Source organism: Sorex araneus, chromosome 3, assembly GCF_027595985.1.
Source record: "Sorex araneus isolate mSorAra2 chromosome 3, mSorAra2.pri, whole genome shotgun sequence".
In the NCBI taxonomy this organism is placed as follows: domain Eukaryota; kingdom Metazoa; phylum Chordata; class Mammalia; order Eulipotyphla; family Soricidae; genus Sorex; species Sorex araneus.
The window spans coordinates 185390438-185407762 of NC_073304.1; the positions used below are offsets into that span (position 1 = coordinate 185390438).

Genomic DNA, 17325 nt, shown 5'->3' on the forward strand with positions numbered 1-17325 from the left:
GGTCGTACTCTGTTAGTTACAGTGTGTGTGTGTGGGAGGGGGTGCTCATGTAACCCAGCCACAGTGTTCACATATTTTCAGTTGTAGTGCTCCAGGAGAGTGGAGCAGGAAGTAGGTGTTGGGTTCGCCCTGAGACAGGCACTTTGAAGCCTGTATTTGCAGTTCCACCGCTGCTCCAAGGCCCACCTGTATCCCTGGAACCTACAATAAAAGACAACCTACCAGACTTTAGCCCCAGCCAGCCAACCCCCACCAGGCAGAAACAGGACCTGGTTCTGAGTTAACCAAGCATCTTTCCCCTGCCCAAGACCTCCTTCACTTCCATATAAGCCCACCCTGAAACACAGGTGGATGGGATCCTCACTCCCCCTAAGGGCTTGTGAGGTCCACCTAGGATGTTCTCTTTCCAATAAACCCCATTTCAGCCTAATTCTCCTCTTGGACTCCTTTTTCTTCCTTTCCATGAACCCATCCCTGAAACCTGGGAGGTTCAAGTGGCCTGGACGATTCTCCTTCCTGGACTGGCTGACCTGTGACAGTCTCCTTCTCCTTCGAGGGACCTCCACCACATCCTTACAAGTGCCTCCCAATCACCGTATTCTGGCTTTAGATAAATTCCAAAGTTGCCAATAATTTTGACTGCCCATAATGTCCCCAAGGTCCCATCACAAGTCATATGCACAAAGGTCTGATGTCTTGGGTCCTTTGCAAATAGCCCGGAAGACAGAGAGGAGAGGACATCTCCAGCTCCTTTCATTGCCCTAATGGCAAATAAGTCATCAGAAACCAGCAAGCATCCCTGGCCAATTCTGGACTCTGGAGATTTCTGAATTCAGGGTGCCCAGAAGGAACAACAAGGGCCAAATGAAACATTATGGGCAATTTTGGAACTTACCGAAAACCAGAATATGGTGGTTGCAAGGCGCCCCTAAGGATGTGATGGAGGCCTCTCACAGAGGAGAAAGAGACTGACTCAGATGCATGAAATTCAGAACAAAATTTGGCCAATTGACTGATCCAAGAGCCCAGGTAGAAACCTGAGTCCATGGGTCTAGAGAGTGATAGTCCAGAAGGTAGGGCCTTTGCCTTGCACACGCCATCCAGGATTTGATCCCTAGCATTCTATATGGTCCCCTGAGCAACACCAAGAGTAAATCCTGAGTGCAGAACCAGGAGTAACCCCTGAGCATCTCCAGGTGTGACCCAAAAAGAAAAAAAAAGGAAAGGAAAAGAAACCTAAGTCCAGGAAGGAGGATCATCCAGGCCGCCTAACCCTCATTTTTCTTTCTCTTTTTTCTTTTTGGGTCACACCCAGTGATGCTCAGGGGTTACTCTTGGCTTTGCACTGAAGAATTACTCCTGGAGGTGCTTGGGGACCATATGGAATGCTGGTCAGCCGCGTGCAAGGCAAATGCCCTACCCGCTGTACTCTCACTCCAGCCCCTAAGCCTCATTTTTTCAAAACTCCTGGGTTTTAGCATCATGATGAAAGGTCCAGGACCTGCTGTGAAAACAAAGAAACAGAGTCCAAGAGGAGGATTAGGCTAAAATGGGGTTTATTGGAAAGAGTGCTCCTGGGCAACTTCACAAGCCTCTAGAGGGACTAATGAAGATCCTATCCGCCTATTTTTCAGGGTGGGTTTATATGGAAATAAAGGAGGCTGCCTGGTGGTGTTGTCCAGCTGGGGCCAAAGTGTGGTAGATAGTAGTATTTTGTTGTGAGTTCCAGGATTTCTGGCAGGGCCCTGGGGCGGTGGCAGAACCACAAATGCAGGCTTCAAAGTGCCCATCTCTGGGATGACTTCACAATAGGGAGAGTGAAACCATTTCACTGTGGCTGCACTGGGACTCGCTTATGGCACTAGGATTTCAAACAGCAACACTGCCAGGATCATGCTCAGTGCATGCAGGTCACACTTGGGACTTAACTCAGTCTGGGGTTTGCAAGGAAAATGCTTTAACCACTGAGCTACCTCCAAATGTCCCTCAAATGCTTTATTTGCATTGACCCATTTATTCTTCAATACAATGCTCTGAGCTCAGTTCTACAACCTTATTTTACAGATGAAGAAATGGGCTCCAACTGGTAAAAACAACTGCTCAAAATCCCATATCTGACATTTGGTAGTAACAGAGATTGAGCCCTGACAGACTAACTTCCTCAGAGCCCTTCACTGGAGAGACGACTCACTGCCTACCTTACTGACTTTATCTCCACCCACTACAAAATATCGCCCCACTTTCCTTTGGACACACTCACCACTTCTCCTGACACTTTTTTTTTAGCTGTGGTGCCAAGGATTAAACCCAGAGTTTCACACATATAAGGAAGGTGCTCAACCGCCGAGCTCCTGCCCCTGCATAACTCTCCATCACCCCAATCTCCCTTCCCTGAACTATTAGGGAGTCAGCCCATGGTCTTCTCACCTATTGTAGTCTTCATGCCAAGAGGTGTTCTTCACATCCAGGATGCCCCCACGGACTGCCCGAAGCATGTGCAAATTTTTATGAAAAATATCCTCAATCTCCAGTAAATTCCGTGTTACCTGGGTACCCTGAGCACCAAAGAAGCAAGGAAGTGGACCTTGCTTCCCATCTTCCCAGCGGGCAAAATGGTATTGACAATCACATACCTAAAAAGAAGTCAGCATAAGAATCACTGCTTAAAATATATATATTATATGATATGTATATATTATATAATATATATATATATATATCCACAAGGCCCAACTTTCAATGGTCCCTGGATAAAATACAACAATGTTCACATACTTTTCTCTAAAGAAACTTTCTTGGATCACTTTCAGTGGCTTATTCACAACAAACAATACAAAACGAATTTCGGTTCTTCTTTGGGGCAGGGGTTGGGGCTCAGGATGGGAACATCCCAAATATGGTGGTGGGAAGGTGTTATGGTGGTGGTTTGAATATTAAATATAATCAGATATTGTGAACTACTTTGTAAAAATTTTTAAAACTCAAAAAAAGAGAACAGTATTGTACCACAGTGCCTAAAATTAAAGGGGGGAGAGAGGGGGAAAATGCCTGTCATAGACGCAAGGGGTGTGTAGAAGGGAAACCGGGGATAGTGATGGAGGGAAGTGGACACTGGTGAAGTAACTGATGTTGGAACATTATACACCTGAAACTAAATCATAAATAACTTTGTGATTCAATTTTTGAAAAATTAAGGGGCCGGAGCAATAGTACAGAGAATAGGGTGTCTGTCTTACAGGCCGCCAAATTGGTTCCCCAGCCTCCCATATAGTCTCCTGAGCACCTCCAGGAGTAATTTCTGAGTGCAGAGCCAGATGTAAACCTGAGCATTGCAGAGTTTGACCCAAAACACAAAAAAAACAAAGAAAATAGAATGCACTATGATACTAAGGCAGTGATGAGGCAACAGTCTAAAACCAGAGGCCAGAGCAACAGTACAGTTGTTAGGCACTTGCCTCACAAGGAGCCAACCCAGATTCAATCCCCAGTGCCCCATATGGTCCTCCCAAACCCACTGGGGGTTATCTCCGAGCACAGAGCCAGGAGTAAGTTCTAAGTGCCGCCAGGTGTGGCACCCTACAACAATAACAAATTTTTTAAGCGGGTAGGAGCAGGACACATGACATGGGCAGTCAACATGGGAAGTCCTGGGCTTAGTGTCTGCCTCTCCACCGGCTCTTTGACTGGGGCGCTGATTTTCCTTCCATTGGGCTTCCCACCTCAATGAGGTCCTTGCAGCGCTGAACAAAGGCATCAACCTGAGCGAATATGCTGGACTGATCGAGGACCCAGCCCCGAGTGGAGAACCTGTATGAGAAGAGAGATTGACAACCCAAAGCAGAAACATTAGGTTTCAATCTGCCTTTGTAATGCTAGACTGACCATCCCAGATGCAAGGAAAGCCTTCGAAATCGAGATTCCCTCTCCCCCATCCCTGCCAAGAAGCAGTTTCCTAGCTCAACAGAGAAAACAAAAATGTGCGTGTGTATGGGGCTGGGGGATGAGGGAGGGAAGTGGCACAGTGTGAAAAGAACTAGAGAGCAGGATCTGAAGTGCAGGAGCTAGCGAAAGTTTCATGCATGATGAAATTTTAAATTTTACATTTAAGGATTAAGAAAGGAGGCAATGAGGGGCTGGAGCTATAGCACAGCGGGTAGGGCGTTGGCCTTGCATGTGGCCGACCCAGGTTCGATTCCCAGCATCCCATTTGGTCCCCCAAGCACTGCCAGGAGTAACTCCTGAGTGCAGAGCTAGGAGTAACCCCTGTGCATTGCTGGGTGTGACCCAAAAAGCAAAAAAAAAAAAAAAGGAAAAAAGAAAGGAGGCAATGGCACAGAGAAAAAAAAAAAAAGTCGGGCCTGTGTAAAAATGTCCAGATTTAGCCAATGACAATACACTGGCTTTCAAAGAAATCCAAGTGGCAGAAGTCAGAATCTGCCCTCTGTGAAGTGACAAGGGGTGGGCAGGGATGCTCTGAGGAATGCCAGGGAGACGTATCATACTGGGTATGCATCTGCACAGCCCGGAGGTAGTGGTCTTTCCACGCATGACAGCAGGAAATGCAGCCTTGAAGTTCTTCCTTGCTAGAAATCACATATCCCTCAAAGATCCGGTCCAAAGAGATAGCATGGCAACACAAGCGGATGATCTCATTACTCATCTGCAAAAAGGGACCCAACAGCTTTGGTTCACAATCTTAGCTGCACCCAACCCCTTCCCTGAAGCTCCCTGATGTGCCTCAGGCCTGAATCCTGGGCTTTCTGTCTGGGCTCCTGGCACATGTCACCCAGACACCTCTTGGCCCCCTCAACCCCCTCCAACCCAGCTCTGCTGCTGCTAGCACAGCTAGCTCTGAGTTTCAGGTACATGCCATCAAGCTTCAGTGACTGTCACTCAGGCTAAAAGTGGGGTCAGATCTTGCTTCTCAAACGTTTATGTTCCTTCCTGGATCTACCTCTGATCCACTGAAACTGCAACCTTTGGAAATAAGAAAAAAATTCTCATTTTTTTTGTTGTTGTTTATCTTTGGGCCACGGCACATGGTGCTCAGGAGCTACTCCTGGCTATGTGCTCACAGTTAAGGGGTGGCTCCCAGCAATGCTCAGGGAACAATGCAATGCCAAGGATCAAAATCTGGGGCTTCCACATGCAAAGCATGTGCTCAGTCCTTTGAGCAATCTCCCTTGCAGGAGAAAAATGTCTTCTCTTGAAAAGCTTGGCCTGGGTGTCTGTCCTTTCTGGTTTCCCTCCCCAAAGTTCCATCAATTTCTCTCCCTCAAACGCTTCTTCCATCGTCTAGTCCTGTCTCTGAAACAGGCATCTTTTCCATCTGCCTTAAAGCCAGCCTCCTGAACTTTGTACTGCATAGCTTCCAAGGAATCCCAACTGCTTTGGAAAGCCTAGCTACTCTGGGTGTGACGGTCGGGATACCCTCAGTCGGCTCTCTGCAGGCACAAACCTTTCGAAAGAGGGAAGTGAGTCTCTCCCGAGTGTTGTAGTAGGGAGAGTTGACCCAGATGATTCGGATGAGACTGATCAACTTCGGAAGCTTATCAGAGATGTCTTTTGGCCGCATGTAAGCCAATTCCTGGTAAGGTTCCTTCAGGATGGATAAAAACATCAAGTTCGACTGCGCTTGGATAGAGCCATCCTGACAATAAAGAGAAACAGAGAACAGGACTTACCCACCCGGGGAACAGATGCTGCTCAGCACGTGCTTCTTTCCCCCTCCTTCTCCTCTCCTCTGTTACTGTGATGACTGAAGGTTGTACCATTTTTAACTTTGGTGCTTGCCCGGGTTGCACATCAGATTGGGGTGCTCACACGCTTAGTCAAGGTGCTCACTGCGGGTTCCAGTCCTTTGGTTGCAGTGTCACAACTTGCAGAAGTCATATATAGTGGTGGTCTGCCCCAAGGTCACTGCAGTGCTCGTATTTGTTCTCACAAATCGTTTGTGTATGTAATGCTTGCTGGGAGCCACATTCCTCTATGGTGTAATCTATGGTGATTACACAAGTCACTTGTGGCATCAGGGGTTACAGACAGCAGAGCTGCCAGAATTATACTCTTTGTGTGTGGTGGCACCAGAGATTGAACTCATACCATATGATTGAAAGGCAAGCATTCTAAGTCACTACACTGCTCTTCTGGACCAAACCAGTGCTTTTTATTTATTTATTTATTTATTTATTTATTTATTTATTTATTTATTTATTTTTAATTAGTGAATCACTGTGAGACAAAGTTACAGATTTACAGGTTTTCATGCTTACGTTTCAGTCATACAATGATTGAGTACCCATCCCTCCACCAGTGTACATTTTCCACCACAAATGTCCCCAGTATCCTTCCCACCACTCCCATCCCACCAGATCTACTGCCTTTATGGCCGGCACTTTCCTTTCCTTTTTACTCACTCTACTTTGGAGCATTATGGTTTGCAATACAAATCCGGAGCTGTTGGGCACAAAACGGACCCTCTGCTCCTAAAGACTTTGATTCCAGAGGTCTTCTAACCCATTTTGGCATCCAGAGCGGCTTCCTACAGCAATGCACTGGGACTGTGAGCTGGGCTATGTAATTTCTGGCAGAATTTTTCCCTGGACTTTATACAGAAATCCAAAACCACGAGGCCGAGACAGCGGCCATGGGACTTAACATCTCTTAATTATCAGCAATGTGAAACGGTTCCTTTTTAGCAGGTCTGACTTTGGGGGGAAACTCCAAACAATAACAGTGAGTTTTTTGTTGAAATATTGAAGGTAATCAAAGTAGCAGCCATTCTCTAGACTGTGAACTAAGCAACAGCCCCAAGCCAGCCGAGAAGAGGAAATATTCCTCTTTCCCGGTTGTTTCCCATTTTCGGGGAGAAACACGGCGAGGCGTCCGCCATACTGTGAGGCGAGGGAAGGGGGATGAGGAAAAAAAAAAGGAAAAGGAAAAAGAAAAAAAAAGAGTTATGTACTTGGAGCAGTGAGGCTACATATCTCTTCATTCTAAGCAATGGAAAACTAATTATCAAATGCTTCCTTGGTAGTAGGGCTGTCTTTCTTGGGGGGAAACTCCAACAACAATAGTGAGTTTTGTGTTGAAATATGGAATGTAATCAGGGTAAAGAGAAAATGAAGTGAAATTCGTCAGTTATGCAATTGGGGGTGGGGGGGCGGGAGGTATACTGGGGTTTTTGGTGGTGGAATATGGGCACTGGTGAAGGGATGGGTGTTTGAATATTGTATAACTGAGACATAAGCCTGAGAACTTTGTAACTTTCCACATGGTGATTCAATTTAAAAAAAAATTTAAATAAATAAATAAAAGAAAAATAGTTTCCTGAGAAATACCCAGAGAAACAGATTTTTTTAGGTAGAAGCCAAAAAAATCACCCCCACAAAAAATTCTTTGGGGCCCTTATGTTCTATTGCTTTTTCATTTTATTGGTTTTGGTTTGGGGGAGATACCTGGCAGTACTCAGGGATTTCTCTTAATTCTGTGCTCAAGATCACTCCTGGTGGTGCTCGGGAGTCCGAATGTGGTGCTATATATCAAACCCTGGTTGGTCATGTGCAAGGCAAGTGCCCTACCCACTATACCATCTCTCCAGTCCCTGTTTTATTACTTTTATAGTCTCCCACAATATAACTCCAAACAGTGGGTGCATAATTATGCTGTTGATCACATTATCACCATCTTCTTGGTGCACTATCATGTCCCAACCACTGCCCAATTTCTGCAAAAATGTTATCTTTCATTCTGCTCACAAACCTGGATCTGCTGAGCCAGTTTCATAAAAGGTGACAAGTAGGATGACTTTGCGAGGCGCAGGATAGACTCAATGTGCTTCACTCCGGGCTTCACCACCTGTTTGCTAATGCCAGATAGGTCCATGCATCGGTTGTGCCAAAATTCAATCTCCTCCAGAGGACCTAGATTTTCTCCTGAATCCACGTTTTCCTGGGCACTGAGCACCTCCTTTATCTGCCGGGTCCAGTGGATCATGGCAGCTACAAGGGAGCATATAATAAAACATGCTCCATTTTCACACCATTCCTCAACTGTGCCTATCCTTCCCTTTCTACATTGTCTCTCTAGCCCATCTCCAATTCCTGGCATGTGGACCTCTCCTTCACTCTCCTAGGCTCCCCAACACAGGGCAATGCCAACTACTCACTCTCTAGCCGCTGGACCAGCTCCTTGTCTTTAACCACCACCTCAGGCTGCATTTTCATGGCCTCTGTAGGGATGTAGAGAACCGTATGCCCCTCCAGTTTGTACCGAGTATCTAAGGAAGGAAAGAACCACAGAACTATATAAGGCACTAGAAGAACCTTACAAGAAAAAAAAAAACATACAACCCTATCAAAAAATGGGGAGAAAAGATGAACACAAATTTGCTCGAAGAAGAGATACAAGTGGCCAAAAGTCATATGAAAAAGTGCTCTCCATCATAATTCTCAGGGAGACACAAATTAAAACAACAGTGAGATATCATCTCATGCTACAGAAACTGGGACACGTCAAAAAGAACAACCAGTGCTGGTGTGGATGCCGAGAGAAAGGGACTCTCATTCACTGCTGGTGGGAATGTCAACTGGTCCGGCCTTTCTGGAAAACAATATGGACATTCCTTAAAAAACTAGAAATTGAACGTACATGTAACTCAGCAGTACCACTTCTGGGAATACACCCTAGTGGCCCAAAAGCTTACAGCAGAAAAGCCAACTGCATCCACATGTTCATTGCAGCACTACTCACAATAGCCAGAATCTGGAAAAATCGGGATGTCAGAGAACAGATGACTGGATAAAGAAACCATGGTACATCTACACAGTGGAATGTACACAGAGGCTGCTACGAAAAATGAAGTCATAAAATCTGTTTATACATGGATGAAATAAACATATGTTTCTACATGGAGAGTATCACACTAAATGAAGTCAGTCAGAGGAAGAGGGACAAACAGAATGACTGTACTCATTTGTGGAATATTAAAAAAAAAGTATCTGAAAAACTAGCTAGAGACATAGAAACAAGTGTCCATGGTAGAAAGGGGAGGGGGAGAACAGAAAAGGGACCATTATGACAATGATAGTTGGAAATGACACTGGGCAAAAACTGAGATAAAGTGATATGTATGAAATCCTTTCAGTAACAGTATTGCAAGCTACAGTGCCTAAAAGAAAAATAAGAGAAAGAGAGAGAGGAGAGAAAGATGTCTGCCATGAAGGCAGGGAGGGGAGGGAGGGTGGGAAGGAAACTGGGGACATAGGTGGTGGGAAATATGCACTAGGTAAAGGGATGGGTGTTGTAACTTGAGTTTGTTTAACTAAAACTTAATCATGAACAACTTTGTAATTGTATATCTCATGGTGATTCAATTAAAAATGTTTATTTAAGGACCCTTAAATAAACGTTTTATTTTTTTTTAAGGATCACAGAACTTCACAAAGAAGGATGAGTTTTTTATATCCCAGTTTCCATCACAGGTGATTGAAATATGAATGATTAATCTCCTAAAATCTGAATTTTAGGAAAAGAGACAGGAAGAACTATGACACATACATTTTTGTAATCAAAAGGAGAAATGACAGAAAACAAGAGGGAAACATCATTAAAGTATAATAAAAGACACCTGGGGCTGGAGCAATAGCACAGTGGGTAGGGTGTTTGCCTTGCACGCGGCCGACCCGGGTTCAATCCCCAGCATCCCATATGGTTTCCTGAGCACCACCAGGAGTAATTCCTGAGTGCAGAGCCAGGAGTAATCCCTGTGCATCGCCCCAGGTGTGACCCAAAAAGAAAAAAGAAAAAAAAAAGGAGACTCCCATAAGATAACATTAAAGATCTATACCATGCCCTTAAAACTCTCCATCTTTTTAGTTGTTTTTATTTTGAGGCCCCAGTCTTCCTGTGCGCAGGGCTTACTCCTTGCTCTGCCTCCAGGATCACTCCTGGAAATGCTTCAGGGTGCCTGGAATCAAACCCAGGTCAGCCACATGCAAGACAAGTACCGTAATTACCTGCTATTCTATCTCTCCCGCCCCAACATACACTTTCTACCTTAATGCATGTACTTCTCTCATCCTATATCTGCCCTTGGAAATTTCCCACTCTAAGTTTGAGCAAGTTAGCTTGAGAAAAAAAAATACAGACGAGATGGTAAATTTTGTATTTTTTTCCCAATCATTCAACAAACACATATTGAATACCTACCATGTACCAGACAAAGTATGTACTCCAGATGATCTCCCACTGCCATAATTAGCTATACTGTTGGCGAGGCACTGGGTAAAAAGCAGGCACTCAAGCCTTTGTGCTCACCTGTTAGGCAGGCCAAGAATCTGTGCATATGAGAAGCAAAGTGATTCCGAATGCTCTCAGGCCAGGTTGTGTTCGTAAAGATCTGAGGGGCAAAGACACCAGTGAGCAGCCGGAGCAGGGCCGGGACATAGGGGCCTCGCACTGTCCCAAACTGCACCGTTGCCTCAAAGTTCTCTGGAGTGATGGGAACTGGTTCCTGGCGAATGAAGTAGGCAATTTGGTTCTGATTCTGCATGAAAGATAGAAGGGCAGAATTAGTCTCCAGGCCTTTGATACCCAAAGAAATCTGTGGCTCAAATCCTGAGAGCCTGACCTAGTTCTTTGTCATATTCCTTTTGCCTTTCCTGCTCCATCTTGAAATCTCTGTGTTATAAAGTGCTTCCTTATTCTTGGGGCTGGAGCGATAGCACAGCGGGTAGGGTGTTTGCCTTGTACACGGCCAACCCGTGTTCTATTCCCAGCATCCCACATGATCCCCGGAACACCACCAGGAGTAATTCCTGAGTGCAGAGCCAGGATTAACTCCTGTGCATCGCCCCAGGTGTGACCCAAAAAGAAAAAAAAAATGAAGTGCTTCCTTATTCTCTTAGAGACATATTAGATTCCAATAAACATGTGGCTGAGGGGGGAAAAAAGTAGGCCTGAAAGGTAGGAATTGTATGTTTTCTCCAACTTGGCTTTGAAACACAGTGGCTGGGACATTGAAGATATGCAGCAAAGTTGGATGAATAGATGGATCCATGAATTAAAAAGGCTAGGATGGGGGCTGGAGAGATACCACAGCAGGTAGGGCGTTTGCCTTGTACGCGGCCGACCTGGGTTCAAATCCCAGCATCCCATATGGTCCCTTGAGCACCGCCAGGGGTAATTCCTGAGTGCAGAGCCAGGAGTAACCCCTGTGCATTGCCAGGTGTGACCCAAAAAGCAAAAAAAAAAAAAAAAGGCTAGGATGGGAGGGGGAAAGGGATAGGATGAAAAAAACAATTATCTTAAAGACTACAATGGAGAAAGTAAAACAAAGGTTTGGAAATAAGAGACAATTGTCTGGAGTTTTGCTTTTTGTTTTGGGTTTTTTTTCAGTGTCTTAGTCAAAATCAGATTTCACACAGATAAAATAAGTGGTCTACCACTAAGTTTCATCCTAGTTTCTTAAGCCTATATGGGATTGCATAACTGAATACGGTGATGCAACAAACCCTAATAATTTGTTTTAAATATCATGATTAGAAAATCTTTAAAACTTTTGTTTGAAAAATAAATTTTTTAGGGGCCAGAGCGATTAATTCTGCGGGCAGAGCACTTAACTCGCATGTAGCCTGCCTGGGTTCAATTCCTGGAACCACTTAAAGTCCCCTGAGCACGCCAAGAATGATCCCTGAGCACTGCCAGGTATGACCCAAAACCCCCCAATTTTTTTTTTTTTTTGCTTTTTGGGTCACACCGGGCGATGCACAGGGGTTACTCCTGGTTCTACACTCAGGAATTACTCCTGGCGGTGCTCAGGGGACCATATGGGATGCTGGGATTCGAACCCAGGTCGGCTGCGTGCAAGGCAAACGCCCTACCCACTGTGCTATCGCTCCAGCCCCAAAACCCAAAAATTTTTTAAAAAGTGAATCTAAAATAAATTGTACACACACATACGCACACACACACATACACACACACACACACACACACACACACACACACACACACCTCTCAGAGAGACTGGCAAGCTACCGAGAGTATCCCACCTGCACAGCAGAGCCTGGCAAGCTCCCCGTGGCATATTTGATATGCCAAAAACAGTAACAATAACGGATCTCATTCCCCTGACACTGAAAGAGCCTCTAATAGTTGGGAAAGACTAGTAAGGAGAGGCTGCTAAAATCTCAGGGCTGGGACAAATGGAGAAGTTACTGGCGCCCGCTCGAGTAAATTGATGAACAACAGGATGACAGTGGTACAGTGACATGATCAGGGAGGCCAGAGTGATAGTATAGTGGGGAGGGTGTTTGCCTTGCACATAGCCGACCTAGATTTGATCCCCAGCATCCCATATAACCCTCCGAGCACCACCAGGAGTAATTCCTTGAATGCAGAGCCAGAAAAAATGCCTGAGCATCATTGGGTGTGACCAAAAAGAAAAAAAATATATGATCAGCAATTGTTTCATTTGTATACTTCTTTTATTTAAATTGAATGTCCATACTGCCACCAAGATATGATCCTGGGGGCCGCACGTGTATGCGGCCTCTCCACAGCTGCACGAGCGTGACTCCAGACCCAGCTAAATTACTTTCGGTATGGGCAGCTCCTCGCAGAATGTCTCCAGCCTGAGAACTAAGCCGCGGTCCAATGGGCGTCTCTCTCTCTCTCTCTCTCTCTCTCTCTCTCTCTCTCTCTCTCTCTCTCTCTCTCTCTCTCTCTCTCTCTCTCTCTCTCTCTCTCTCTCTCTCTCTCTCTCTCTCTCTCTCTCTCTCTCTCTCTCTCTCTCTCTCTCTCTCTCTCTCTCTCTCTCTCTCTCTCTCTCTCTCTCTCTCTCTCTCTCTCTCTCTCTCTCTCTCTCTCTCTCTCTCTCTCTCTCTCTCTCTCTCTCTCTCTCTCTCTCTCTCTCTCTCTCTCATAATATGGTGACCGCCATATTATGAGACCACAGATGGGGTTCACAAGCTTGCAGTGATCCAATATCTGGAAGAAATCTTCCTGGACTTAGTTGCTAAAGTACAGAAATCGAAAACCGTGCAGCCGCGGTAGACCTCCTATCTCTTCACAACAGGCCTGACTCTTGGGGTACTCCTAACAATAATAATGAGGTTTGTGTTGAATAATTGAATGTAACCAAAGTAAATAGAAAGTAAAGTGAAATTTATCAGTTACAAGGCGAGGGGGGGGCAGGATGGGAGGTGTACTGTGTTTTATTTATTTTTTTTTTGGTGGTGGGATATGGGCACTGGTGAAGGGATGGTTGTTTCAGCATTGTATAACTGAGACTTAAGCCTGAAAGCATTGTAATTTTCCACATGGTGATTCAATAAAATAAAATTCTTATTAAAAAAAATAGAATAGGAAAAAAAAAGAATTGAGCCCTCTTAAAAATAAATAAATAAATAAATAAATTGAATGTCCATAGACTCATTTCCTGAGTTAATAATTTCTTTTTCTTTTTCTTTTGCTTTTTGGGTAACATCCGGTGATGCTCAGGGGTTACTCCTGGCTCATACACTCAGGAATTACCACTGGAAGTACTCAGGCGACCATATGGGATGCTGGGAATCTAACCTGGGTTGGCCGCATGCAAGGCAAACATCCTACCTGCCGTGCTATGGCTCCAGCCCCATGAGTTAATAATGTTCTTTTTGTTTTTGTTTTTTGGGTTTTTTTTGCTTTTTGAGTCACACCTGGCGATGCACAGGAGTTACTCCTGGCTCTGCACTCAGGAATTACCCCTGGCAGTGCTCAGGGGACCAATATGGGATGCTGGGAATGTAACCCAGATTGGCCGCGTGCAAGGCAGGATAAAATAAAACTCCAGACAAATGGGTCAGGCACTTGCCCTACCCGCTGTGCTATTGCTCCAGCCCCGAGTTAATAATTTCTTAATGAGCTGGGTTTCCATTGACATTAATTTTATTTTTCCAAGTAGCATACTGTCAAGATTGAAAATGACTGCCTTGGGTCAGAGTGATAGTATAGCAGGGAGGGCACTTGCCTTTCACAAAGCCAATCTGGGTTCAATCCCATATGGTCCCCCAAGCACCGCCAGGAGTGATTTCTGAGTGCAAAGCCAGGAGTAACCCCTAGCATCTCCAGGTGTGACCCAAAAAGCCAAAAGAAAAAAAGAAAATGACTGCCTCAGTGCTCACTTTGACAGCAAGTATACTGAAAATGAGTTCATCAGGCTGGTATGTAATCCAGCAGTACAGCACTGTCCTGGTTTGTGTGAGGCCCTGTGTTCTATCTATAGCAACAACAAAAATTTTTATAAAAATTGGGGCAGAAGAGCTAGTATAACGGGTCAGGCACTTGCCTTGCATGTAGCAGTCAACCTGGGTTTGATATCCAGTATCCTATATGGTTTCCTGAGCGACCCAGCAGTGATTCCTGAGTGCAGAGCCAGGAATAACCCCTGCAAGATGTGGGCTGAGCACCACAAGATGTGGCCCCAACCCCTCCCTCCGAAAAAATTAAATGTAAATAATAAATGAAGGGAGGCAGAGCCACAGCACATTGGGTAGTGTGTTTGGCTTGCACATAGCTAACCAAGATTTGATCCCTGATATGAAATATGGCCCCCCAAGTGCCACCAGGAGCAATCCCTGAGTGCAAAGCCAGGGGTACGCCCTGAGCACTGCCGGGTGTGGCCCCCAAATCAAAAAATAAAATAAAAACAAATGAAAATGGATTTCTGCTGTTGCTCCACTATTTTGGGTGTGGTTACTCTCAAGCTGACATCACTGGGCCTCCTCCAGAATGGGAGGCGGGGCCGGAGGCGGGGCCCCTCCCTTCAGGCGAGGTCCTCAACACCTGACCTGCACTGCATTAACGGGTCCACACCACAGCCGCTGAAGACACATCTGCTCAGCAAATTACACACTGCTCTCGGTTACACTTCTTGTCATTCGATGAAGAAGGGCAGAGAAGGAAAAGAGCAACTTCCAGAGCCTAATCCCTCAGGGGGTCTAAATAAAATACCCTCCCAGCAGAGCAAAAGACTAAAAACCCAATGGGGAACACACCGAGAATCCCACCAAGTTCAGTGAGCAAAATAATCTAACAGAAGGCACAAACAATGCCAATCGACTCAGTAAATCCTGAGACAATGACTTTAGTGACACCATGATGAGGTGTTTAATGAACACAAGAAACTATGTCAGTAGTCAGCAAAGCACAAGGAAGAGAACCAAAATGGAAAGAACTACAGCAGATATCAAGAGCATGGTAGGTGATTTTTTTTTTTTATGCTCAATAGAAGCTCTGAACAGCAGAATAGCAGCTGAGCTATTTAATCAGGGAGCTCCACGATAAGGAAGAAATTACTAGAAAACAGGGAAAGGTGGAAAATAGTCTGCAAAGAAATGAACAGCATACTAGAGTACTCGAGAGATGAGTACAAGAGGGACAATATAAGAACCATTGGAATCCCTGAAGAACAGGGAAGAAATTTTTTTAAACTTAGATTTCTATTTATTTTATGCTTAGTTTATTTCTGGGCCACAAGTTTTTTGGGTTTTTTTTGTTTGTTTGTTTATTTTCTTTTTGGGTCACACCCAGTGATGCTCAGGGGTTACTCCTGGCTTTGCACTCAGGAATCACTCCTGGCATTGCTTGGGGGACCAAATGGAATGCTGGGAATCGAACCCAGATCAGTCGCACGCAAAGCAAACACCCTTCCCATCGCTCCAGCCCCTGGGCCACAAGTTTTTGCTTCCTCAGTTTCTTCTGTGATACCTCTTTCTTCTGTGCAATTTCCTCTTCAGGTTTAGGAACAACCTGGTCTTTTCTAATAAGAATTATCTCACTGAGGTGATGGTGCCTTCAAGCTTACCTATACCCCAAAATTGCCACTGTGAGTCTAGCTGAACCCCAATAACTTGGGACCAAGTTTCCTAAGAAATTAAATGACCAAAAGTTAGGTATGTGGCAGGGTATGGTGGCGCCAACAGGCCAACCTGTACCTTCAGGGCGAGTGCATCAGCAGCCTAATGGTGCCTTCAGGCTTCCTGATACCCCAAAATTGCCGCTGTGTCTTTGACCTAACCCCAAAAACTTGGGCACAGTTTACCAAGAAATTAAACAGCCAGGGGCTGGAGTGATAGCACAGCTGGTAGGGCGTTTGCCTTGCACGCGACCGACCCGGGTTCGAATCCCAGCGTCCCATATGGTCCCCTGAGCACCGCCAGGGGTGATTCCTGAGTGCAGAGCCAGGAGTGACCCCTGTGCATCGCCGGGTGTGACCCAAAAAGCAAAAAAAAAAAAAATTAAACAGCCAAAAGATTGGTAGGTGGGAACTACACCCACAAACCACCTCCAGCTTAGCTATACAAGCTCATTTACTGCCCATAATTCAGAGATCAGAAGACAAAGTTAGGGCCAGTGGAGCTGTACCCTAGCGGCCATCGGGCATGTCCTGCAGGGCATATGCCAATAGTTTATTTCTCTGGAAAAGATGGAAACAAGGGCCATGATCCAGAGACACACAAAGGAATCTCCTAACTGAGCAACTCGCCATAGAGATGCCTCTGGACTTTAAGCCAGGCTGACTTCACAGGGTGCCTCAGACAGACGTCGACCCTCCACCTGCCCCTGAAAAATCCCAGTGGCCGCCAATTTCCAGAACCCAATGAAAAGTGCAGGTAGTCGGGTTCAGTGACAAACTCCAGGCCTCAAGGGATAGAGGATGGGCCGGGCCCTCTCATCCATGGGACCCTGGAGGTCACACCCACAAAATGCCTCCAGCTGCTACTTAAGCTCTTTAATAGCCATGATCCAGAGACACACAAAAGAATCTCCAAACCGAACAGCTCACTGCAGAGATTTCTCCACACCCTAATTATCTAAAATTTTAGAATTCCAGGAGCACACAGCCACTCTCACAGCCGCACAACATCCTATGCTATTTATAACAAGCAATACAAAAAAGAGTATAGGGGAGATTGTCTGCCATAGAGGCAGGGGGAGGGGTATGTGGGTGGGGATGCTGGGGACATTGGTGGTGGAGGATGTGCACTGATGGAGGGTTGGGTGTCCAATCATTGTATGACTGAAACTCAAACAGTGAAGCTTTGTAACTGTATCTCACAATGATTCACTAAAAAAAAAAAAGAAAGAAAGAAAAAAAGAAAAGTAATGTGGAGTTCATGCCCAATTCAATAGCTTAACTAATAGCTGAATAAATAGCAGTACTCCTACATTAAAAAAAAAACAAAAATTTTAAAAATTTTTTGAAAGGGATGTGGAAGCCATGCCCACAAACCACCTCTGGCTCAGCTATACAAGCTTATTTTTTGGCCTTGCTTCAGAGAC

The 17325-nt window shown here is 45.3% G+C and overlaps 1 protein-coding gene across 1 annotated transcript in view; it reads right to left on the bottom strand.

Moving 5' to 3' along the window:
* The window catches only part of DNAH2 (dynein axonemal heavy chain 2), a 168838-nt gene that overhangs the window by 102517 nt on the left and 48996 nt on the right, over nt 1-17325 (bottom strand). Inside the window, exons 6-10 of the mRNA XM_004605194.2 lie at nt 10318-10546; nt 8168-8278; nt 7762-8000; nt 5459-5650; nt 2428-2633 (exon numbers count right to left, since the gene is read on the bottom strand). Of these exons, the coding sequence (XP_004605251.2) occupies nt 2428-2633; nt 5459-5650; nt 7762-8000; nt 8168-8278; nt 10318-10546 (977 nt within the window). The remainder of the gene's footprint in view (nt 1-2427; nt 2634-5458; nt 5651-7761; nt 8001-8167; nt 8279-10317; nt 10547-17325) is intronic.